The sequence below is a fragment of the Gigantopelta aegis genome, chromosome 9, assembly GCF_016097555.1.
Source record: "Gigantopelta aegis isolate Gae_Host chromosome 9, Gae_host_genome, whole genome shotgun sequence".
Classification (NCBI taxonomy): domain Eukaryota; kingdom Metazoa; phylum Mollusca; class Gastropoda; order Neomphalida; family Peltospiridae; genus Gigantopelta; species Gigantopelta aegis.
In genome coordinates, this window is record NC_054707.1 from 72893227 (window position 1) to 72919138 (window position 25912).

At 34.9% G+C, this 25912-nt stretch overlaps 2 protein-coding genes across 3 annotated transcripts in view; one reads left to right on the forward strand and one right to left on the reverse strand.

Moving 5' to 3' along the window:
- Window positions 1-7159: 7159 nt before the first annotated feature.
- LOC121381066 (BTB/POZ domain-containing protein KCTD1-like) lies at window positions 7160-9087 on the reverse strand. Of its 2 annotated transcripts, none has more exons than XM_041510156.1 (2): window positions 8969-9087; window positions 7160-8755 (listed from the first exon to the last, which is right to left on the reverse strand). In XM_041510156.1, the coding sequence occupies exon 2, from the start codon at window positions 8701-8703 to the stop codon at window positions 7969-7971; it is 735 nt and encodes a 244-aa protein (XP_041366090.1). In that variant the 5' UTR covers window positions 8704-8755; window positions 8969-9087; the 3' UTR covers window positions 7160-7968. The 2 variants fall into 2 exon arrangements, with proteins under 2 accessions (XP_041366090.1, XP_041366091.1); XM_041510157.1 differs by having other exon boundaries at window positions 7160-8752; window positions 8969-9034.
- Window positions 9088-9237: 150 nt separating this feature from the next.
- The window catches only part of LOC121381065 (choline/ethanolamine kinase-like), a 41081-nt gene continuing 24406 nt past the window's right edge, over window positions 9238-25912 (forward strand). The window contains exons 1-2 of the mRNA XM_041510155.1: window positions 9238-9491; window positions 21816-22041. Coding sequence (XP_041366089.1) covers window positions 9238-9491; window positions 21816-22041 — 480 coding nt within the window. The remainder of the gene's footprint in view (window positions 9492-21815; window positions 22042-25912) is intronic.

Here is a 25912-nt window from a genome sequence, read left to right on the forward strand (position 1 = left end):
CATGTCTGGAAAATTAAAGCTAAAAATAAACTGACTGCTCAGCCGAAAATACTTCAGATGATTTGAGCAATTATGACAGACTGCCAAAAATAAAAGGGTATTGGACTATTTACAAAATGGTCCTAAGATTTGCCAAAATTTGTGAAAAGAATTATACTTTTTGGAATAGATTGGACTAAACATTTAGACATTCTTTCAAAATTTTATGTCAATATTACTTTTTTTCTAGATTACTAAATAGTCTGATCCTCTCTTCTTTCTCTTATTTATGTTTGGACTGTCCTAAAATTCTCCAAATTATATAAACATTTGGCCGGGCAGTGAATTCTATTTTATTTTTGGCTTGTAATTTTATTAACTTTTTCAACAATTGCTATTTCCAAATTCTGCCCATTTTCAACCATACACCCCCCACCCCCTTCTGTCCTGGACCCAGTCACTGGCGAAGTCTGAGATTGTGTCTCGGAGAGACATGCTTGAACCTTAGTTGGATATAGGCATGTTAATGTTTATCCAATCCAATCTTAGAATAGCTCTGTAGATCTGTAGAGTTTGGTACAGGTTTTTTATCACAAACAACCATTTTCATATGAGGATTTTGTTTGGGGAGGCACTGAGAAAATTAACTGGCAACAAAAAAATTTTATAGACCGGCTTTAGAATGATCTAAGTGCCACCCAGAGAGGACATTGTGTTTACCTGCTTTTTGTATTCTTCATCATATTAAATGTTGACAAAAATGTTTTGGTAAAGAGGCTTCTGGTTTTGGGTGTGGCAAATATGGGGATCGAAGTAGGGCCCCCTCCCAAAAACAGGGTCAACCACTAATAGCACTATTGGGAGAACAGATAACTGGGAGAACCTTTCAAATGATGATAGAAACACGAAACTTGGCACAGATGATCTCCATGGGAAGTTTATCACATCCAATCAATGAACCACTTGAATTTTTAATATGGTAGACATTTTTCAAGATGGCCACCATACTGTGCTACAAATGTTCATTATTTAGATATATTTTAATAGTTTTTTGGTATTAGTCATTTTATATTATTTTATGTTTAAAAACATGCTGAACCTAACATTTGATATGTAAAAAAGGCTTCTGATGGTGGGAGTAGCAAATATTGGGGGTCAATATATGACAACCTCCCCAAAACATGGGCAGCTACTGCTAGGACTATTGGCAGAACAGATAACGGAAATGATGTTTCAAATGGTGATATACAAGTATGAAACTTTGCACAGATAATCTCTTTTGTGAGTTCTTCAAATTCAGTCAATGAGCAACTTAAAATGTCAATATTGCAATAATTTTTCCAAGATGGCCACTATCAGAATTAAAGTTTTTACTAAAAATGGCTGCCATATTTCCAGCATAGTCACCAGCCACAATAGAAGAACATAAGCTGTTACCAGTATACTTTGTACCATAACCAAACACACACAGATGATATCCTAAGGGCGTTCTTTAAATTCAGTCAATGAACCACTTGAATTTTCAATATTACGGCCATATTTCATACTGTCCTACTAATGTTCATTATTAAGATGTATTTTAATGGGGTTTTTAATATTATTTTTATGTTTAGAAACATGCTGAACTTACAGTCTGATTTGTAAAAAAAAAGAGACGCCCTCTGAGGGTGGAAGTGGAAATATATCAGGGGTCAATATACGGCAACCTCCATAAAACATGGTCACCTACTATTAGCATTATTGGCAGAGCTGATAACAGAAATTACCTTTCAAATGGTGATATAAACATGAAACTTTGTATAAATGATCTCATTAGGGAGTTCTTAAGTTCCCATCAAATAGAAACCATTTTTAAACATGGAATCCATTTTTCAATATGACCACCATATTATTCCACCAATATCCATTATTAACATTAATAAAATTGTCTGACTTTTATCATATCAGTGTCGTTTTATATATTTAAAACTATGCTGAACCTCTTTCTGATAATTATACTACTATCAGAATATACCTTTTTTTAAATAGCTGCAATGTGTCCACGAAACACAGGCATCATAATATCAATTGAAGACCATAAAGCAAGTACAAGTGCACTTTGTTCTGTAACCAAATCACTGTACTATATCACAAACATTAACTGATCCCATGTCTTATCAATATCCTGTTTCATTAGCTTGTCAGTTAGCTTATTATATTATTAAAATATACTTGTTTAAATGTAGTATTCTTGTTTAGTTGTTTCTTAATGAATATATGCCTCTACCTCTGATATTCAATTTGTTTTAATCATTTCTAATATAAATACATTACTCTGTACTATCTTTTTTCACCTCAAAATAAAGAAAAAACCAACGATGAAGGCTACAGACACTATTCACTTATCTCTATCATTATAGCCATCACGGGAATAATTTTTCTTCAAAGATACCCAGAGGGCAAATATAGGTGGACCCGATCAGACGTGCTATTATTAGCATGACTATGTGGGTACTTTCGATGGGACCCTAGTATTAATATAGCCTTGTATAACCCTGGCATTTTTCATCATGGCTCAAAATGTAAATCCAATATGTCTGCCAATTCATTTATCATTCAACAGGTATTATCTCTTCCTGTACTGAAATCAACAAAGACGTTATGATCAGCTTATTTTATACCATGCATATCATGTAAAATGGATTACGTGTGGTCATTCATGCCAATGACATGGTAATTACTGTACTTAGCATATATTATATACAAGCACTCACTAGCAAATCTGCATGAGTTGACACAAATGTTGAACTGTCAGTTCACAGACTTCCATTTTTGTACAATCTCAGTAGAAGGTATCTAACCAATTATCTTTGGAAAAAAGGTGTGGTTTCATGCAACGTAGTTTATGAGACATCAGTCATAAAATCTTTGGCGATCATAGCAAAGAACTCACTCAGGATGTAGTCTCTTAGGCAATGCTACTATGCATCAGATGTCAGTGCAAGCCTATAGTAAGACATAATCCTCGGCCATTGCAAACCTATATGAAGACATTGTCATCAGCAAGAAATCCTCTTTTATTACTTCCACCCACAGATGCTCAGCATTGTGATCTTGCTACCATCAGTGATTAACATGCTCTTTTGGCACATCCTACCATAATATAAGACTTTTGATTGTACAGGAGTATACATAGTGAAATAACCAGATCTAATTTAATCATTAGTCAATGTCTCTTTCCATCAACAAAAACCCCAAGTTGTGTCAACAAGTTCTTAACCATTGGTTTCTGGTGTACCAGAACACTCGGGGAAATATACTCCATATAATACCCCAAAATAAGCATACTCGTATCCAAATTAATAGTACATGCACTTTACAGACTTTCCTGCTTTTTAACATTTACAGTGTGGTACTAAGCTCATAGAATAGGATGTATATTAATACAATTTCTTTGAAGGTGTTAGGTCTTTTGGACCGATTCATGATTGAACTGGCGATATTGTCGGCCTTCTTTAGTTTACAGGTTTCATATGTGAAAATTATAACTAGCAAGTGTTGACAACAGAGTATGGGCTAGAATTAATTTATAGTCCAAATGTTCTAATGGAACTTTATCCCATGGTTTTGTGCGTCTTGTATATTATTATATGACAAAAATGTAGATTTTTATGACAAGACATATGGCTGTCATCTACCATTTACGTATTGTTAGTACGTTCCAATAAAAATAACCACATGGTCAAACAAATGATAGCATGTGGGTTTGGGTGCATCTATCATGCTCTGTCCCCCACCCCACTCACCCCCAAGACAAACACAAAGAAGACAAGAAGACATGGATGAAGGAAGCATTATTACAAAGATAGCCATGATAATAAGGATTAGTGAATAGTGCCTGCAGCATTCTTTTTTTTATTTCCTTTAGTTTTGTTGTAAATATAATTTTTATATTAGAAACTATAAACATTAAAATATAAAATGTAATGGCATATATATGTGTATATGTACAACTAGGTAGGAATACAGAACTCTAGAAGGTAAATTAATTATGTTATGAGCTAATTAAGAGACAAAATAAACAGGCTGTAGACAAAAGAAGGTATCTGTTGATCTCCATGATATGGTAAAGTAATCTGGTTATGGAACAAGATATACTTGTACCAACTTATGTTCTTCTATTGTAGATGGTGACCATGTTTGTTGGAAATATGGCAGCCATTTTGAATAATATTTCTTGCTCCATCCAGTGCACCACAACTGGTACATCAAAGCCTGTGGCATGTGCTATGCTATCTGTGGGATGGTGCATATAAAAGATCTCTTGCTGCTAATCAAAAAGAGTAGCAGGTTTCATCGCTCAATATATGTGTAGTCTTAACAATATGTCCGACGCCATATAATAAAATGTGTTGAGTGCGTCGTTAAATAAAACATTTCCTTCCTTCCATTTTGAATTAAAATGTTAATTCTGATAGTATTTTAAATATAAAAACTACTTTCAACATGTTTTTAAATACTAGTACATAAAAAAAAGTCACTGAAATGGCTAAAATTGGACAAAGTTGTTATTATACATGCCAATAACGGACAATGGTGGCCATCTTGAAAAATTACTGTTATATTGACATTTCAAGTTGCTCATTGATTGAATTTGATAACTCCCTAAGAGATCATCTGTGCAAAGTGTCATGCTTGTATCACCATTTGAAAGGTCATTTCTGTTATCTGCACTGCCAATAGTCTAGCAGTAGGTGCCCATGTTTTGGGGAGATTTTCATATATTGGCCCCCAATATTTGCCACTCCCACCATCAGAGGCCTTTTTTACATATCAGATGTTATATTCAGCATGTTTTTAAATATATAAAATAATATAAAATGACCAATATAAAAAAGCTATTAAAATACACCTAAATGATGAACATTTGTAGGATAATATGGTGGCCATCTTGAAAATTCAAGTGGTTCCTTGATTGAATGTGACGAACACCCCATGGAGATCATCTATGCCAAGTTTCGTGTTTCTATCATCATTTAAAAGGTTCTCCCAGTTATCTGTTCTTCCAATAGTGCTATTAGTGGTCAACCCCGTTTTGGGGAGGGGTGCCCTACTTCAACACCCATATTTGCCACACCCAAAACCAGAAGCCTGTTTACCAAAAAAAGCAGGTCTACATAATGTCCTCTCCAGGTGACACATAGCTCATTCTGAAGTCAGTCTATTAGACGAAGTTTAATAACGAAGATTCATCCATCAAATTGGTCCGTTCAGAAATTTCCTTTTGCACACAACCAACTAATCAGTGTATTCAGGTCATTATCTGTTGGCGATTTATAGTTACATTTACCATGTGCACTGGTCACAGAAAACCGGCCTCGGTGGCATCGTGGTTAGGCCATCGGTCTACAGGCTGGTAGGTACTGGGTTCGGATCCCAGTCGAAGCATGGGATTTTTAATCGAGATACTGACTCCAAACCCTGAGTGAGTGCTCTGCAAGGCTCAATGGGTAGGTGTAAACCACTTGCACCGACCAGTGATCCATAACTGGTTGAACAAAGGCCATGGTTTGTGCTATCCTGCCTGTGGGAAGCACAAATAAAAGATCCCTTGCTGCTAATTGGAAATAGTAGCCCATGTAGTGGCGACAGCGGGTTTCCTCTCAAAATCTGTGTGGTTCTTAACCATATGTCCGACGCAATATAACTGTAAATAAAATGTGTTGAGTGCGTTGTTAAATAAAACATTTTTTTTTTTTTTTGTCTTTGGTCACAGAATTTTAATTATATTATACCAGATGCTTCTACCTTCTAGTTTATTATAGACCTGAATAATACTGTATATCATTATGAGTTTATTGTCCGTTTTATTTAGGTCTATTGTAGGGTGGCAAGTAGCCCATGTAGTGGCGACAGCGGGTTTCCTCTCAAAATCTGTGTGGTTCTTAACCATATGTCCGACGCAATATAACTGTAAATAAAATGTGTTGAGTGCGTTGTTAAATAAAACATTTTTTTTTTTTTTGTCTTTGGTCACAGAATTTTAATTATATTATACCAGATGCTTCTACCTTCCAGTTTATTATAGACCTGAATAATACTGTATATCATTATGAGTTTATTGTCCGTTTTATTTAGGTCTATTGTAGGGTGGCAACATTTTCACTAATGCTGAATTTGTTGTGCATGTTGGCAACACTTGCAAGCTTCAGAATTTGTGAGTAAAGTACTGTACATTTGTATATATATATATATTAAATTGTTAATTTAGGTTTAAAATACCTGCTGTCAGTCCATCTGATGTTACAGCCCAATAAACCACATGATGTTTTTTTTTTTAATTTGCGGTTACGTAATCTGGCTTAGAGTAAAAATTAAATCAACCAAAAATGGAGTTTACTGAAGAAAATACTTAGATAACTGCAAACCAATAAGTTGCCTTAACAAGTCTTAACTAATAAAATTAAAGTTTGTATTTGTTTAACGACACTAGAGCACATTGATTTATTAATCATCAGATATTGGATGTCAACTATTTGGTAATTTTAACAGTCTTAGAGAGGAAACCCACTACATTTTTTCATTAGAAGCATAGGATCTTTTCTATATGCACTTCTTTAATGATTATTTGAAAGACAATATATCAGATGTGGACTGTTCCTAAAATTATCATAGAGATGGATTAAAATCTGAATTTAAAATAGGCAAACATGTTTTTTGTAAAGCAGTCAGACAATTTTATTTTGTAGAGGACAGTTTTCCTTCAACAAATAATACATATTTATTCAGAGGAGAATAAAGCATAAAAAAGATGGTAAATGTATTCAACAATTATCAAACTACAATTCAAAATTATAAAGTTTGTTTCTTTGTTTTGTTTAAAGACACCACTAAAGCACATTGATTTATTATTCACTGGCTATTGGATGTCAAACATTTGATATTTTTTGTATATAGTCTTAGAGAGGAAACCTGCTACCTTTTTTCATTAGTAGCAAGGGATCTTTTATATGCACCATTCCAAAGATAGGATAGCACATACCAGCCTATGGTAAACCAGTTGTGGTGCACTGACTGGGACGAGAAATAGCCCAATGGGCCCATTGATGGGGATCGATCCCACACTGACCGTGCATCAAGTTGTGCGCTTTACCACTGGGCTACGTCCCACCCAAAATTATAAACAGATGACAGAAAAACATTTTACAGTACAATTTTGTTTAATACTTATTGTTTACAGTCCAGCCGGCAGTTCTAAAGCTCTAGGCCAAGATTAAAGTACATAATTTAATACTGTACATAATTTAAAAAATAAATAAATAATAATATGAATTTCTGAATGAGTTACGGCAACCTTAACCTCAAACAAAAACATATTGTATTCTGTAACCTGACACTCATACCATGAAAGTTAAGATTTTGTAAGGGAGTGGGGTTGGCGGATGTCACATTTTAGTTTGTTGAAGTCAAATGAGCCAAAATCCCAAAGGAATCATAGGAACATTTTGTTCAGTATGGTGTTACAATTCGCTATGCACGTTTCACAGATTGCTACACAATTTTAAAACAAACAGTTGTTGCTAATAAATTTTCAGTCGACTAGAAATATCTCTAATCAAGATTTTGAAAAGAAAATGTTCCCTGAAGCGAGATCTGTAGGAGGGTTTGGGAGCATGCCCCTGGTCAATTTTAAAATAAAGATGCTCAGAGCAATTTAGTGTGGATAGGAAAAAAAAGGTCATTTTAAAAAAAAAAGTCATTCAAATATACTATAGAGTGCCTTTATCAAATCTGTTTTATGTGAACTTCTTTGTTACTTAAATGTAGCAAAAATAAGTAACAATTTTATAACATAAGCCTCTAACAATTGCTTAATTTGCTTCTGACATTAACAGCAAGATATAAATTTACAAAATGTTGAAATAAAGTATAGCCAAGCAAACATGACCACTTCAAAAATTGTTATATAAATATTATATCCAATTTTATCATGACAACTGCATACATGTATCAAGAATTTTGTATCTGAAATTCTGTGCGCACCGGTAGAGTTGATCCTTCTGCAATCTGAATACTCCACTGATCTCTGTAGCTCTGTTCCACAATCAGACTGTTGTTCACCAGACACTTGTCATAGCCTGATGACGATGAAAGATCTGAACCTTGTAATTTCCATCCTCGGTTTTGAAGTATTTCTCCTAAACGCAGACGAGAGTTACTTCCAATAAGTTCAACTTCTGCGAAGTCACTCCCATTTTTTATTGCCAGTTTTTCCATGGCATCCGATCCAATTAGATACTCTGGAAGAGTTATGATAACATTTTTCTGCCCCGATAATATTGTCTTAATTCTGGAGTTATTTGTTGGCATAGTTGCTGTCGACCCTGTTCTTAATTCAATTATCTCCAAATTGTATGTCATACATTTTGGACTCTGCTGTTCCTTGATGTGTAATATTGCATCAATGAGGGGATTAATTTGATAAAAGTCAGCTTCGATCATTAAGAGATCGTAATCTTTAAAGTCGGATGGAACAGCAAGTCTTGATGATCGTAAGAAATTCAGAATATATCTGAAAATGTCTCCATCTCTGTCAATAAAGTAGTTTCCACTGGAATCAACAGTTGATGGGAACTGCCCACTTACCATTGCTCCCAGCATGGAATCCGGGAACTTGCTAAGTGTATGTTTAGTTGTGGTATAAAGTGTACCACCTACATTTAAAATGACTGTGGATCCATCCATGATGAAGCCCTGATTCTCTGACTACAAGTAGGTATAGCTCGGTCGTAAGCTGCTGCAAAAGAGAGAGAGAGAAAGAAAAAAAAAATAATAACAATTTAAATATTAAAGCTTTGATAAACATAGTTTTCCTGTTTACACTAAAACGTAGTGCTAACTAAAATTAAAATATGTCAAATTAAAACTAAGCTACAAACGTAACCAATAGTTACTACCATCACCTCCAAAGGGGATTACTAGTAATCTATAAATAACTGTTGTCACTTACTCAAATCAACACCTCCAGCATTTTGCGGACACGTGTGAAACACATGAATGATCTCCCTTGATTCCGTAAGTTAATATCTTTATGGTTTTTTTACATGGTACTCGACCGTATGCGCACTCGGCGCTTTCACAGACCGCAGTAAAAGCGATCTTTAAAAAAAAAAAAAATAGTCACGAAGAACCAGTGTATTTCGTAGAAAATCAAGATTGTTTACAGTAACATGTGAGACTGATGTCTTGACATCTTCTCAGTCTGTTGTTTGTTTTTCGATGAATGTAGGACACAATTTGCATATGAACCTTGGCAAGCTGTACAATATGCAGCCCTTGTTATTTTTCCAGAAAATACTGCGTGTTGTAGCTGCGTGGTTTGGACTAAAACGTGGAAAAGTCGCAATGTCCATTGAAAAAGATGAAATAGATGACGAAGAAGTGCGACTTAAAGCCTACCGTTGGTGTCGTGATTCACTTCATAGTTCATGGGCCAGCATTGATGAAGATGATATTATTGTGAAACGCTTGAGGTATTTATTACTAATAGTTTAGTAGCATGTTATCGCAAACGTAGTTCATCAAATCAAGATAAAGTTATCAATATAAACCTCGACAAACTGTCGAGCGCGACTCGAGGTTTATCTTTAGGAAGGACTTTCCTTTGGCACTGTCACTAAACCTAACTATTTATTATAAGTACCATATTTATAATGTTCTGTATACCTGACAGTGCCAAAGGAAAGTCCTGCCGAGGATTTCAGTTCGCCCCCACATGCATAACCAGTTTGCCCCCACAAAGGGGTTAGCCGAAGATGCATAATCAACATCAATGTTATGTAGCTGATTAATTATTGTTTTAAAATAAATAAGGTGGAAGTTTATTTGGTTTTATTTGTGATAGTTTGTAGCTACTCATAATTCTTTTTACTCAAATTATTTCTTTATTCTTATATAAAACAATAAATGTTGATGATGTGCTTACATGTTTTATTTAATGACGCACTCAACACATTTTATTTTACGGTTATATGGTGTCAGACATATGGTTAAGGACCACAGATTTTGAGAGGAAACCCGCTGTCCGATTAGCAGCAAGGGATCTTTTATTTGCGCTACCCACAGGCAGGATAGCACAAACCATGGCCTTTGCAAGCCTTGAAATAAAAAAAATTGGTGTACCTGACACCAATCAATTTGTGCCTGACATAAAAGAAGTTATACCTGTCACAAAACATTGTAAATAAAAATGAAATAATAATTGATATATTTAATTACTAAATAACCAATGCAGCAATTAAGGCAATAGTCATCAAATGATGACATTTATTATTGTTACATACTTACTAGTCTATGATGCATTAATATATGTCCTCTGGTAAAGCTGTATCTTAACCGGCCCTGAGCGACTTGAGCTATACTTTTAGAAATCATGGATTTCAATTGTCGAATCCTAACCGCACGCACCTAGGATGCGGCAACAATCGCTCGCATCACTTGCGGCCGGTTAGGATAGGGCTTAAGAAACCCATGAAACTGTTGTCACTATCACTTTGTGTTGAACTTTCAGATTCATGATGATCTGACTCAGACTCATCCATTATTTTCAATGTCATCAGTGTCTTGTTTGTGGTAATATTCTATATTTTTGGTTGCCGAGTGATTTTTAGCATTTGATACACGGATTTGTGGACCCTTTGATCCATGCGTCCGAAAAATCGTAATTATACTGCATTTCTTTAGAATTTTTTTGTAGAGTGAGCACGTCATAAGTGTAACCTTGCCTTTTGTGTTTTCTTCAAACTGTAGCCACAAAGAGGCATTTGTATTAACTAAATCCTCCTTTTACCATTTTAGTTAAGTGCTAGATTTCAAGATCCTACTCTGCGAGATATTCGTTTGGGAATTTCCGGGGCACGATTTAATCGGAGGCCGCATGCCGCGGATACTGGGAACAGGGGCAGTTGATTTGTCATTATCGGTACCTGTCTGTTCTTTTACAGCAAAGACTGGAGTTATTTTGTTCAACATCCTTTAATTGTTAACCACAAGGCAATTTGAATTGCAAACTGTAAACGAAAACGCCACAGGATGTATATACTAAGTACGAAAGGTCAATTACTAATATGCGTGACATCACTTTTCACAATGTAAGTTCACGCAAAATCGAGACTATGAAAAATCCTACTAAACAGGTACATGGACTGTAGATGAACTTCGTGTTGGACTGTCAAGTGCCCCGCGAACCGGTTCGAATCCCACTGGTACACATTTGTGTTTTTTCATTCATATCTTTTTTTTTTTTTAATCGGTGCATTAAGTGTATTCGACTCCAAAACAGCCAGCTTTTACTACAACGCGAGCTTCGGACATGATGACCAGCGCAATCAACATTGTTACTGACAAGTTACAAATTTGTACCGGACAGTGACCGTGACTGGCCGCTTATTTCAAGGCTTGCTTTGTTGAACCAGTTATAGATCACTGGTCGGTGTAAGTGGTTTACATCTACCCATTGAGCCTTGCGGAGCACTCACTCAGGGTTTGGAGTCGGTATCTGGATTTTAAAAAACCAATGCCTCGACTGGGATGCCAACCCAGTACCTACCAGCCTGTAGACCGATGGCCTAACCACCTATCGAAAAATTTCATGTTGCATATTTTAATTAAAGGGACACGCCCTAGTTGTTAACCATTACACCGTTGTTTTTCGATATTAAACCCATTTTCTCACAAATAAAATTGCACTTTACTTACATTTTATTATTTAGAATATACATTTCCATTTACCTGAAGTGTTTTTTGGTAATCCTGGTGTTTGTAATACCACAAAATGCATTTTTCGTATTTCTTAAAAAAGCACGTCTGAGAAAAAATTGTTGAGCAGACAAGGTCTAATCTATTTTTAGAGGGGATCTTCCCATTTCAACGTCACAGACGTTGGTATACCACGTGACCGTTGTCATTTTAGTTCGGTTTGTTTTCTCGTCCACGGTTCGTGAACATTTTCATTAACAAAGTTCAGACAAGTAAGTATCTCAATACAAAACGTTACAAACCCTTAAAACCGATAATTTTGCTAAGTCTTACGATATCTGGAGAGGGGATACAACCTTGGGGGTGGGGGGCACAAGCTATATTGTTACCTTTATTTAAACAGAGTAGGACAAAAAAAACCCTTACATTTTTGTCCTGGGGAGGGGAAGTGCCTCTTCACCTCTGGTTCCTACAGACTCTACTACCACTACCACTACCACTACCACTACCACTACCACTACCACTACCACTACCACTACCACCACCACCACCACCACCACCACCACCACCACCAATAATAATAATAATAAACGGTGCATCTAATTGCTAATAACAATAGGTTAGCCACTATTACCCGGTGCCAAATAGCAAATGTAGGCTAATTGCGGTTTATATATATAATTTATTATTTCAAACGCTGTAGTATACTCAACATGGTCAGTAACGGACTATCATTGTTGTCTTATTCCGATTTAAATATCATGATTTCTGCAGCAACCACTTCCTCAACAGAAGCACCCATGTTGGTAAAGTAACTTCCTGTTTCAAACTCATCCCTTTCGCTGTCCAGGACAGAACAGTTGGAACATGCCCAGGAGAGGTGAAAGGAACATACCCCAAGTCTGTGTGCACTCTGGGAAATTTGTCGTTACATAGGCATTTCTGTGCTTCGACCGGTGATATCAGAATACTAACTTTCAAAATTATTTCAAGTAATTGGGTCACGGGGATTCCCATGGTATTTATTGATATAAAACCTGCTTTTTCACTCTATTTTATAAAAACTTGATCTAAGTGTGTTACAGTTTTGTAGATTAACCAAAATTATAATTAATTTTCGCGGGATGAAACTAGGGCGTGCGACTTTAAGGAGGATATAATATTGAGAGTGTGAACTTGGATACATATGTAAGCTGTTTTCCAAAGAGTGTGGATCGTTATTTCTGGGTGGATGTTGTAAAATCAAAGAAGTTCATTTGTATCATTTTCCAATTCAAGTAAGGTTCTGTATAGAACACACTAGTGCCAGGCGTTATAACGTGCTTCCGACTACTGTTCAAAGCAAGTATTACTCCAATTATTTTGTTAGCTTTTGTTATTTTTGAAGACTGCATGGACATTTTATATAATGGGATCAGTATGTTTATAGCGTGGAGACATCATTAACAAAATGTCTCCATCATTCATTAGTATACGTAATGTGGACTACAGAATTAGATGTGACATCATTGTTTTGGCTTTGTATACAATAAATATGAAATTTGTAAACACAAATTTATTTTAATGTTACATTTAAATCAATGATGGATGGTATTTTTAGTTAATCTTTTTTAACTTAAATAGTTCTTCTAAATTTTTAAAAACTAAAAACTTAATTGTAACAATTTTTTTCCCCGCTTAAAATGGAATCATCAATTATTTTTATGTGGTGAAGGATAGTAAACATCTATTGCTTGGCATACACCTGTCAATTAATATCGACTAGACTGTTTCAAGAGTTAGCAGTAATCTGAAAATGTGCACCTACACACACCAACCGATGCGACTGTCTAGTCAACGTTATGAAAGCTTTTGACAATGTCGGTTGATAAATCATGATGTCATTTATTTATTTTGCAATATATACTGACCTAAAGAGGTTCAGTGTGACTAGGGGTGCCTCCCACTTTACCCAATTTTTATTATAATTAATTTCTTTACACTGGCTACATTAAATACATGTATTAACCAAATGTACTGTAGTAGTTTATTACCTAAGTGACAAACAGTGCAGGAATTGCTACACGATTTGTCACCCGAGCATGGGTGATAAATGGTGTAGTGATTTTTAATTTTTTTTGGTAGATTATGAATGTCAAAGTTTACTCAACACTTTTTATTTATTGTTGTATTGTTTCGAACCTCCTCGGCAGACCCATTGTAATATACTGTCCCAACCAGTGCCCTACAAAGGATGTTGTATGTGCTATCCTATCTGAGAAAAGATAAAAGATCCAACTGGAAAATGTAGATGATCATTTCTTTAGACATCCTCAGAATTAGCAAATGTTTGACACCCAAATAGCCAATTAGTCAGTGTTGTATAGATGATGTTCAGATATATCGTTGAGGACCAAACATAAAATAAGAAAGGACATACACTGCCTCGACTGAGCTCCATGCCCTACTTTTTAAATTATTTTTTTAATGTTTTTTTTAAATTTAAATTTAATTAAAAAAAAAAAGATTTTTGTGACAGGGTGTACTCTCTGGATTTTAAGCCCTGTAATTAAGAAAATGACCATGGCATAAAATATGCTGTGGAAAAATATTGTCAACAGCATTTCACAGTTGACATTGTTTGCATTTCAGGATTGTAATTAAATCTGAATGATGAGTTTGTTTTTTGTTTTGTTTGCCAATATGGCATGAGATTCATTATTTATACCAGTGACAGTATTTGTTGGCTGAAAGTGATAGTTAAAGGTCTACATTTATCAAAAACGTAATTCACTATTGTTTGGTATCTACGTATACCTTTTACAATATATATGAAGTGTTCGAGTGCGAATAATTTTAACATGCTCATATACCACTAGAGTTTCGAGCATGTCCATCCCGGGGCCTGTCTCTGGATAGTCAGGGGCTTGTCCCGGGACAGAAAAAAAATAAGGGGATAATTTTGAAATTTATATCCAAAAATTAAATAGTGGGCCTTTAAAAGTTTGATGCGCATCTCTAATTAATATAATTAATAAAGAAAATTCTACTCATTAAATTCAGTCGCTAGATTAGATCGGGTGGTCAAAAAGAAATTAGATAAGATCGGTGGCCTGACTCTGGATGGAGTGGGGGGGGGGGGGGGGGGGGGGGGGGAGGGTGTAGAGTTGAGTAAAGTTTTCTAAAAAATATTTTTCCTACATTTGTGTTTTTAACATATATAAATGCATCATGTTGAGGTGTATCTTAGTGCCAAATATGAACAATGTACACCTCAGCATTAACAATCAGGCTTTGTTTTTGTCTCTGGGCGATGTCCATGCTCCGTGCTGCAAATAGTCAGATGCTGGTAAAATCAACTGGATCAGTGTTTTTTCCCCGAGCCTTTTACAAAAAGTCACTTTATTGGGGTGGTATATTTGTTTTTTTATGGTTAATAATGTAATCTTTATGTATTTTTTTTTATATACTGTATTAATAATGTGCCATGATTGTGGACCGTTAACATGTGAATGACACAGACGTTCAAGAACAATGGAATTGTAAAAGGATAACAATTTATCATATACAGCATAGTCAGTCCACAGTGACATAACAGTTCAATCATTATCTTTTAATTATATTACATCAAAGTGTCAGAATATATTTAATGCAATATGGAAATAAAATATTTATCTTTAATAATGGCATAATTTCTGTAACAATCTGTCACCAAAACCAAATGCCCTCCTTTTCAGACCTAAGTGAAAGAAAAAAGAAAGAAGTGTTTTATTTAACGACGCACTCAACACATTTTATTTACGGTTATATGGCGTCAGACATATGGTTAAGGACCACGCAGATTTTTTAGAGAAAACCCGCTGTCGCCACATAGGCTACTCTTTTATGACAGGCAGCAAGGGATCTTTTATTTGCGCTTCCCACAGACAGGATAGCACAAACCATGGCCTTTGTTTAACCAGTTATGGATCACTGGTCGGTGCAAGTGGTTTACACCTACCCATTGAGCCTTGCGGGGCACTCACTCAGGGTTTGGAGTCTGTATCTGGATTAAAAATTCCATGCCTTGACTGGGATCTGAACCCTGTACCTACCAGCCTGTAGACCGATGGCCTAACCACGACACCACTGAGGCTGGTAGACCTAAGTGAATCATCATTTAAAGAAGAAAAAAAATTGGATTAGGCCACTCATCACCAAAAAAGGGTTGTATATTTTGTCAATATAAATGACAGAAAATTTGAATAAACTTATCGGAATGATATCTCTCTCTGTACAAATATCTCATCGTCAGGCTGACACTTCTTGTGACTTAGGAGTATATGTTGAAAACAACCTCATCTTGAAATTATTTTACAGTATAGTCCAAGGTAAAGACAATGCTGTGGATAATGAACCAACTCTGTGGCAATCTCCACAGTATTGCCGATGTCCGTGGCCAATTTGCAGGGGTTGGGATTTGCTTCTGAATGCTAATAAATAGCTAAACAAAACGTTATGGATTTTTATTCAGTCAACCTAAATTGCATGAATGAATATGTTGTAATTCACATAGACTACATACATGTATAAATGTAAAATATAGTTTTTTAAAAACAGGTTAATCACAACAGTCTGCTGTGCAGTAATTGTTTCATTATGCATCCGTATATTGATTTGATCTGTGCATAAATACATTTTAATATGTTTCAAAGTGACGCACACTGTGTTCATTTTCTTATCTGTTTTGGTTTCATCTTTTCATCTTCTTTTCAGAGTGCAGTAATGTTGTTTTAGTTCAGACATTAACAGCTGATGGAGAGTTGTCAATATATTTCAAAATACATTTCAAGTTATTTTATAGAGAATAATACATGAGTGGGTGTTAGATACCATTTATCTCACAATGAGTTGTTTTAAAATTTATCTAATGAGCAAAAGCGAGTTTGATACGTTTTTAAACAATGAGTTGTGAAATAAATGGTATCTAACGGACACAAATATATTATTCTATTTCTTATATATACTAAAAAACCAGGTTTTAAGCAGATTTTAACATCTATTTTGACTAAAAGTTATTTACAGCCGTTGCACTTGTAGTTAACTTATGCATCACAGACCCGTGATTGTTAGGTTAACTAACGTCGCAATGTAATCGATTTTCATTGTGTAGTTTTTCATTGGATGTATGGCAGTGGTGACCTGGTCATAACCTAGGAGCAGTCAGTCGTCTTTCTTGAAATTGTTAACACACATACATGTGTAACCAACCATGTGTTACCAAAAATAATGCATGGTGTCCTCACTGACGGGTGTGATAGAAAATGTAATTAAACAACATTTCAATAGATATATTTTTTAAATATTTAGATATATTATTATAGTAAGAAGACTACTGTTTATATTTTGTTAAAGTGCTTGAAATGCAGTGTCCCGTTTCAAAACATTTCCAACCCATTTATTGTCTATTTTCTTTTTATTACGTACCCTCAAATTATTTTCTAGTAGTACGGTAGTAGAAAGCCTGGGGGTGAGTTTTGTGCATTGATTATGATTAGAAGACAGGGGGTGGAGGGGTGATTGCTAACAAGAGTACATATGCCAGTGTGTGCAGTTGACAAATGGAGGGATTGATGTGATGATCAAATGTACTAACGGTGTATGTACATGGGTCAGTAAATAGATTAGAAAATCTCTGATTTTTGTGTATTCGTACTTTACATGTGATCCCTTGTAATAAATATATAACAAATTAATTAATCCCATGCATAATCTTTGCATGAATAACTTGGGGATATCAAAATTGCAATGTGCTTAGATGTTTAGTGTGAGTAGATTTGTGTCTTTTCACATTGTAACAGATCTTCTGAAATCGTGATTCCACAAAATCTGGCAACTTGACTGGATATGGCTGTCAAGAGGCTGATGAGGTGCACAGACAGCAAATTTGTCAGCAACATTTTCCTCAACTGAACATCAACTAAACCTGTAGGCCAGTGGATGTATTTTAAGGTCACCTAAGCCAGAGGCTTAAGTGACTTATTGCAAACCATTTTCGTCTTATCGTCATTGGTAAACTTTTCACATTTTCAACTTTTCCTCTAAAACTACTTGACTAATTGCAACCAAATTTTGTGGGAAGCTGCTGTGGTATATGGAGAAATATATTGATGATTTTGATTATTCCAACACTCAGGGAACCTGAGGGATGGGGCTCAAATGGGGAAACTTAAATAAAAATCTCCTTCTCTTCTTCCAGAAATGTTAAAACCAAATAATCTTCATATATATGTAAAGGATAATAGGTGGTTTATCTAATTTGTTAATGTCATTGTCGTTTCCTATAGTTCTGTAGTGAAATGCATTTAAAGTGTTATTTCTTCGACTTCTTCACCAAAACTACTTTACCAATTCTAACAACATTTTATTAGAAGCTTTCTTGTCACACAAGAGAAACAAATTTGTGAATTCGGTCATTCTGACTCCCCAGGTGCTTGAAGGGTGGTCTATAAGGTATAATGGAAACAGAATTAGGTTATTTTAAAAACATGTTATATTGAATATGTTTTTTTTAATAGTTATATTTTTATAATTGACATTTTTAAAAAACTATTTATGAATTTAATAACTATAGTAATTTGATACTATATATTTAATAGGTTTTTTTAATAACTTTTGTATTAATTACTAAATAGAAACTACATGTATAAATAAAATATACAGGACATGTTACGTAAACAATATTAACTGTTTTATGGGGAAATAGGTCAGTTCTTTTGCTGTTTGCAGCTGAAAAGTTATTTAGTTAATGGACATTAGTGTTAGGTTGTAGTGTTGTTGTTTTTTAAGGGATGGGTTGGGGTGGTGAAGTTTACTATAGTTATATAATTAAATTTCTGTTACATTCATTACAATATAACATCATCCCATTGGTCCAGACGTAGCAACGGTAGTTTGTTCATTTTTCGATGAACATAAAAATTGCGTCGTCAGGGAACGTCATATCTGATGACGTCATTTTATATGGGCAAGTTGTCTTATTGAGAGTTATTGTTTATGGATAAAAAATAATTCAAAATAAAGTATGACGTTTTAGTGTTATTATTAGCCTGTATAATTCAAATTTAATTATAAGTATTGTCTGTTATTTCTTTTATGTTCATCTGGGTATGAACAAAAAAAATCATCCGCACTTGTTTTATAATTGCCCTAAAGTCAGTGATCTATGGAAAACTATAGAACAATGGTTACAGCAAAAAGACGAATATATTCAGCTTAATAAAAGTATGGTTCTATTCGGCAGCATACATACAAATCATAAATTTGTGAATTGGCTTATTAGCATTATATATATAGAATAAAACTTGAAAAGAATATACTTCATATAACTGGAATTAAAAATGTAATTACAGATAAATTACAAATAGAGAAATACATACTCTATAAAAACTGTTCACATAAAGAGTTTGATGAAAACTGGGCACCATGGCAAAGATGTCTAGAAAATTAAACTTAGCCTTAATAGTTCAAAATAACTTCAATAGAAGACACATACTGTTGGTGGGTTTTTTCTTCTTTTTTTCTTCTTTTTTTTGTAACCTAAAAGCCAATAACGATTGTTTTCTATATTTGGAAATATGGATTTTTCTTTTCTTCTTTTCTCTCTATCTGTTTAATTTCTCTTTTATTATATATTTAGTCTGTCATTAATTTTGTGCTCCAAATTTGACTGTTTCAATTAACTAGTAATTTTATTGAATGCACTTTATATTTATGTATCTATTGTAAGATAATGATTTTAGGGCCCCAACTGTGACATTATCAATATATAAATATCTGGGGAAATAAATATATTTAAAAAAAACAAAAAAAACACCAAATCATCCGCAAACGTATTTGAAAACGGCTTTCTGATTCACATAGTTTGCGGATGATTTTTTGTTTTCATACCCTGATGAACATAAAAGAAATAACAGACAATCCTTAAATAAAGAAGTTCACTTAAGCAGTAAATTCTTTGACTTCTCCAAAACTACTTGACAAATGCCAACCAATTTTGGGAAGTTTCCTTGGCAAGTGTTGAAATATGTTTGTGAATTAATTTTATTATTTCGTCATTCTGATCTCAAAGTCTTGCGTCTCAAATTTGTTCACATATACATGATTTTGTACTAGACCATTTCCATCTAAATTTGTGAATTGGAGTATTCGTTAATGTTAGGTCTTCACTGTTTTTTAATCGCTATCTCTGTATCTATACGCATTTGTGTGTGCATGCATGCATGTGTGCACATACACATACACATACGCATACGCATACGCATACGCATACGCATACACATGTATAAAATAGGTTGTGTTTTTCAATTAAATAAAATCCTTTGTTTATGTTCAGTTCCACAAATTAATAATTTTTGAAGTTGAAAACTGAATTATTTTTTGTAATTTTTTTTTTTTTTTTTTTTTACAAGTTTTTATTGCCAGCCCCTTGTTTACAATTAGAACAACACATGGCAAGGGTAAAACATGGGTTGTGTACATAAAAATAATAAAACAACATAATATAATACTTTAGGGTACTGGCTTGCAAACCCCACCTCAAAACAACCCCCACCCCCTCTCCATCCCCGCCTCTCTCTCTCTCTCTCTCTCTCTCTCTCTCTCTCTCTCTCTCTCTCCTCCATATCTAATCAATGTAACTATCCATTTATCTTTCTTTCACGCAAAAAAAAACCAACACACTTTCATCCTTTTACATTCTATGAACGAACCGGCCTCAGTGGCGTCGTGGTTAGGCCATCGGTCTACAGCCTAGTAGGTACTGGGTTCAGATCCCAGTCGAGGCATGGGATTTTTAATCCAGATACCGACTCCAAACCCTGAGTGAGTGCTCCACAAGGCTCAATGGGTAGGTGTAAACCACTTGCACCGACCAGTGATCCATAACTGGTTCAACAAAGGCCATGGTTTGTGCTATCCTGCCTGTGGGAAGTGCAAATAAAAGATCCCTTGCTGCTAATCGGAAAGAGTAGCTTATGTAGTGGCGACAGCGGGTTTCCTCTCAAAATCTGTGTGGTCCTTAGCCATGTCTGACTCCACATAACCGTAAATAAAATGTGTTGAGTGCGTCGTTAAATAAAACATTTTTTTCTTTCTATGAACGACGTACATAAATATTTAAAATACGCACATGATATATCTACACATACACATACACATACACATACACATACACATACACATACACATACACATGTATGTATCTACATTATTAATGCGTGGACCACTGGGAACAAGACGATGCACAAGGAAAGTTACAAAAATCTGTTCAAAGAGAGAATAATACACTGACCACTTGGTGAAGAATTTATTGAGATTGTTCTTACTGAGATAAATAAATTTTTGTACTTTATATCTTTGTTTAGCTTCGTTTTGGAAGTGTATAATATTTAATTGGACCCTTAGCACTTTACATTTATATATAAAATATTTAGCTAATAATAGTAGCAGGTCAAAAACATTATCTAAAACTGAATTAATTTACCTGGAATAGCATAATAAGCATATTTATAGTAAAAGCAATTACCAGCATTCTGACACACAGCCTGCAAAGGAAACCCACTACATTTTTCCATCCATGAAGAGCTTGAACTTAACTCTGTTGATTGGCCTTATTAAGATATAAATTACTGTAGGACAGAGGGGTCACCAACAGCACTTTTGTGAAACTCGATAAACAATACTGCCATCAGTAAAGCTCCTCAATAATGGAAAACTAATATATTATTATACAATTTTGTAAATTTGAAATAGACTTCATATAGTAAAATAGCCTTTTAGTCATGTTTATTTGCAGCATTAGTCACTTTAAAAAAAAAAAAGCTGTAAGGAGGCTAAAAATTGCTGTCAGGTCATTTTATGTTTGTAAAATTTTATAATTAAAGCCATGTTTATTGCCATCAATCATCATGCTAGTCATTTTTAAAATAAACAACTCCCAATTTTTATTATTTTTATTTTTTAATTTAAAATGAAACTAAAAAGATGTTTATTAACCCCAGAAATAAATTTGGTAGTGTCAGGGATTGAGCCCTGATATCACATTTTTTAAATTGACGTTTGTTTTATGGTTTCTATTTCAGTGGGGGTCTCACAAACTACCTGTACTTGTGTTATCTTCCGTCAGACGTTGAAATAAAACCTGTGGAGCCCCGCTGTGTCCTGCTGCGAGTGTACGGTCATGTGGCGAAAACCAGCAAGGAGTTCGTAGTGCACAACTCGGTCGTGTTCGCCATTTTGTCAGAAAAGGGACTTGGACCAAAACTCTATGGAATTTACCACGATGGACGAATTGAAGAATACATTCCGGTATTTACATGTATATTTTTGTTCCATATTGCATTGTGATTCACAACACAAGTTTCAGAGATTGCTACATAATTTTTAAACATTAAACAGTAGATGCTCACATGCACCTGTAGGTGTTGAAAAATTTAAAGGAAACATGACACGAGACCATATTATAGCTCATTTTAAAAGAAAAATGATATAAAAATAATATACAAATAACTTTATAACAATAAAATACGTGTAGTTAACTTAAAATTAAGAAATTACGCTAATCAGTATCAAAGTACGATTTATGCATATTTCTTCATGAGCGTTCGGAAAAAAAGGGAAGTGACGTCAGAGCCGCTGTACTCTTCCATTGTTGTTAACTGTTTATATATGTTGTTAACTGTTTATATATGGAGTAAGGGGCTTACGATCTTTTCAGTCCAACAGTGCCGTACTGCGCGGCCTTTGGGTGTAAAAATAAACAGTTTAAACGATCGGGATTGTCTTTTTATGGTTTTCCAAAGGATTGTATCCGAAGAAAGACGCGTGTATTTTATCGCAAAAGAAAAGATTGGACACCAACACCGCATAGTACTTTGGTGTCAGCCTAATTACAGCCCGGAGCCCGAACGTTACCCGGAGACAAAAACAGTACTCGGTTGCGAATGCCGAGGTGTACATTGTACATATTTGGCACAAAGATACACCTCAGCATGATGTATTTATATATGTTTAAAACAAAAATGTAGAATTTTTTATTTATTTATTTTTTTTGGGAAAAAAAAGATTTTTCATGTTAGGGCTGTAGGCCTACATAACAAAATCTGTATTCACCGTCCGAAGAAGGAAACGTCAATAAGTAATTAAATATGGCATATACAAACATGGGATTTGGCATGAAGATACATCTCAGTACGATGTATTTAAATATGTTTTTAAAAAACGTGTAGAAAAACAATAATAATTTTTTAAATAATGTTTTTAAATCTTCGGGCGGAATACGTCACAAAAACGTTCCTCATCGCCCGAAGCCCCAAAGCAACACGAAGTTCAATACAAAAAAACCCACTACTGTCGGTGTCGAAATAACTAATTATATGTTTCATCCACGGGCTGACTTGAGAATCGGAGTGTTGTTTTAGTTAATTGGTCCTTTCTTTCCGTGGCCTGCACATGTGATTCCTGATTGGCAGGTGTATATTGCAGGGTATCGACCAGGTAAGTGATTACCACGGTCTAGACATACGTACAAAATACGTGCCAGTTTTTTTTTAAGATCACAGGGTATTGTGGCGTAACCTGTCGCGACTATAGTACAATGTTAATAGACATTATCAGCCGCCCTGCTTCATTACTGTAAATAATGCTGTAAAACCCTTGATTAAGTAGACTTTCCCCATCTAAAATTACAAAACTTACCAATTACGTAGTACCAAAGAAAAGAAAATTATCACTTGGGTATCGTGAGTGGTCGTTTTTACTCTAACGCACCCTACCAATAGGCCTAATAATATGCTACTTTTTTATGAGAGAAAAATACTATAACCCCATTTCGTTCTATTGATGCAAATAGAAATATATTTAGTTTAAAAGTTGATTATACTCTCAAGTCATTTATGTTGTTTTACAAGCCAGGTTAATGAAAGTGAAGCGCCTTGTCGTAAATTAGAGCGTTTGTTTACACTGTGCATACAGATTTCATTATGTACAGCCCGAACATAAAAAATGCGACCTTTTCTTTTAAAAAAAACACCCAAAAAATGTTTGTCCTACATTTATATTTTTTACATATTTAAATACATCATATCGAGGTGTATCTTTATGCTAAATATGAACAGTATACACCTCGGCATTAGCATCCGAGTTTTGGTTTTGTCTCCGGGTTGCTTTCGGGCTCCGGGCTGTAAATTGGTCGACCGGTCTGGTCTGGCACCATCAGTTTCTCCACCCTCCGACTCGCTATCCGTTTTTTCTTCAGTATCACTGTTGTAAGTAAATGTGTGTCTTTCTTCATTTACTAACAGCTCATATTGATACGGCAAAACGTTTTGCGAACGAACACTCATTGTTTTGGTAAGCTGTGCAAGTCTTAGATTCTTTATGAGTGGTACGGACTAATGCTTTTAAGTGTAAGGCTTCAGATCAAGCGACGCGTCTCTGACGTCACGGACCTCGTGATTGCCCTGCTCATTAAAGATCGGCAATTTCCGCTAAGAGCTCGTATCTGGGGTTCTTTTATAGAGATATTTTAAGTAATTAATTTTTTATAAAAATTTTTTTTAGGTGATTCAATTTATAATTAATTGTACATGGTTGGTGCCAAATATGGTTTACGTGACATGTTTCCTTTAATAGAGTTTAGAAACGTATAATGTAGAAGTAGCGTGCAATGTCTGCAAGGTATTTCAGGGCTTGAACTTAAGAATTTGTTAACTATATGGCAATTTTAAAATACTTTTGCCATAGGTAAAATGCTCACTAACCACAATTTTAAAACTGCCAATGACAATTTTTAACAAAAAAACAACAAATAGACCCTGACCGACAGCAGATCATATTGCAACTACCGTAATTGCCATCAATACCATCATTAAGTATGAGCCCTGTATTTACCGTATTTGACCGGAAATTAACTCATGTCTGTGAATAAGCCCCTCTCCGTTTTGACAACATTTAAGAAATTAGGCCCTTATTCGTAAATAAGTCCTCACCTCATCACCTTGACAACTACATGTAAGCTGGCTTGTCTGTGTCACAAACATGTATGCTATAGTGTGTTGTTAATTGCTGGTGTAAGTCTTTTCAGCATTCAATTTTGGATGTAAATAAACAGCATTGGTAAGTAATTGTAACATAGAAGGTGTCTTTCAGATGATTAGATACTACTAAAAAAATTTTAAAAATAAATAAATAATAATATGTGGGTGTCACCAGAGGTCATTAAAGGTCAAAGTAAATTTGAAGCAAAAAGTAAATGTTAATTTTTTTCATAAATGTTATGTTCACAGTCATACCTTTTATATGTGATTACTTATAAACACAAACAACACAGTTGTGTTTTCAGTGTAAGTAAGATGTCCATGTTTAATTGTAAACATTACTTTATGAGGTTATCTGACACAATATTCTAAGTACTATATTATTAATTTCCGTGTATGATGTTGTTAACATGTTAGTGGTTTGATAGTTATGTAATATTATGTACAGTTTGTATACTTGTATATAATGTACCATGTGTCCTGTGTTCTGTTTTTTTAAATTAAATTATTATGTTCAACTATTTGAGTATGAACCAACATCAATTATGTACTACCGGCCTTGGTGGCGTCGTGGTTAGGCCATCGGTCTACAGGCTGGTAGGTACTGGGTTTGGATCCCAGTCGAGTGTGATGGTACATGCTCTTAATCTCTTTTCGCCTGTGGCGATATTAATTGTTTTAGAAGGTCGTGTGCAGTTCCAAATGCACTTAGCCAGGTGGGCAACTTGTTACATGATACCTTTGCGCGATGGTCGTCTAATACACACCCAGCCAGGTACGGAGGCCATGTGGCCAGTAGTTACGTAATACCTCCGCGCGACCATGGAATCTCTAGCGAACTGGTGACATTAAGTCTGACGATCTGAGAAAAAAAATACTGCTTGGTCGCGGTGGAAATAGCACTTGTAGGGATTCGGTGCCGCGATGTACCCCCAGGTGATATTCGCTGTCTCTGAGAGTTTTGAATAAATAGGATTTAGAGATATCGAGGAGAAACATTTTGGAGGTATCCAGGGGAACGGTCGTCGTCCACTGAACGATCTATATTTGTTCAGACGGGACTTTGGTAAATATATATTTTCTGCTCTGTGTATAACCTTGATGTGATTGATGTGACTAAATATTTTAATACTGTATTATAC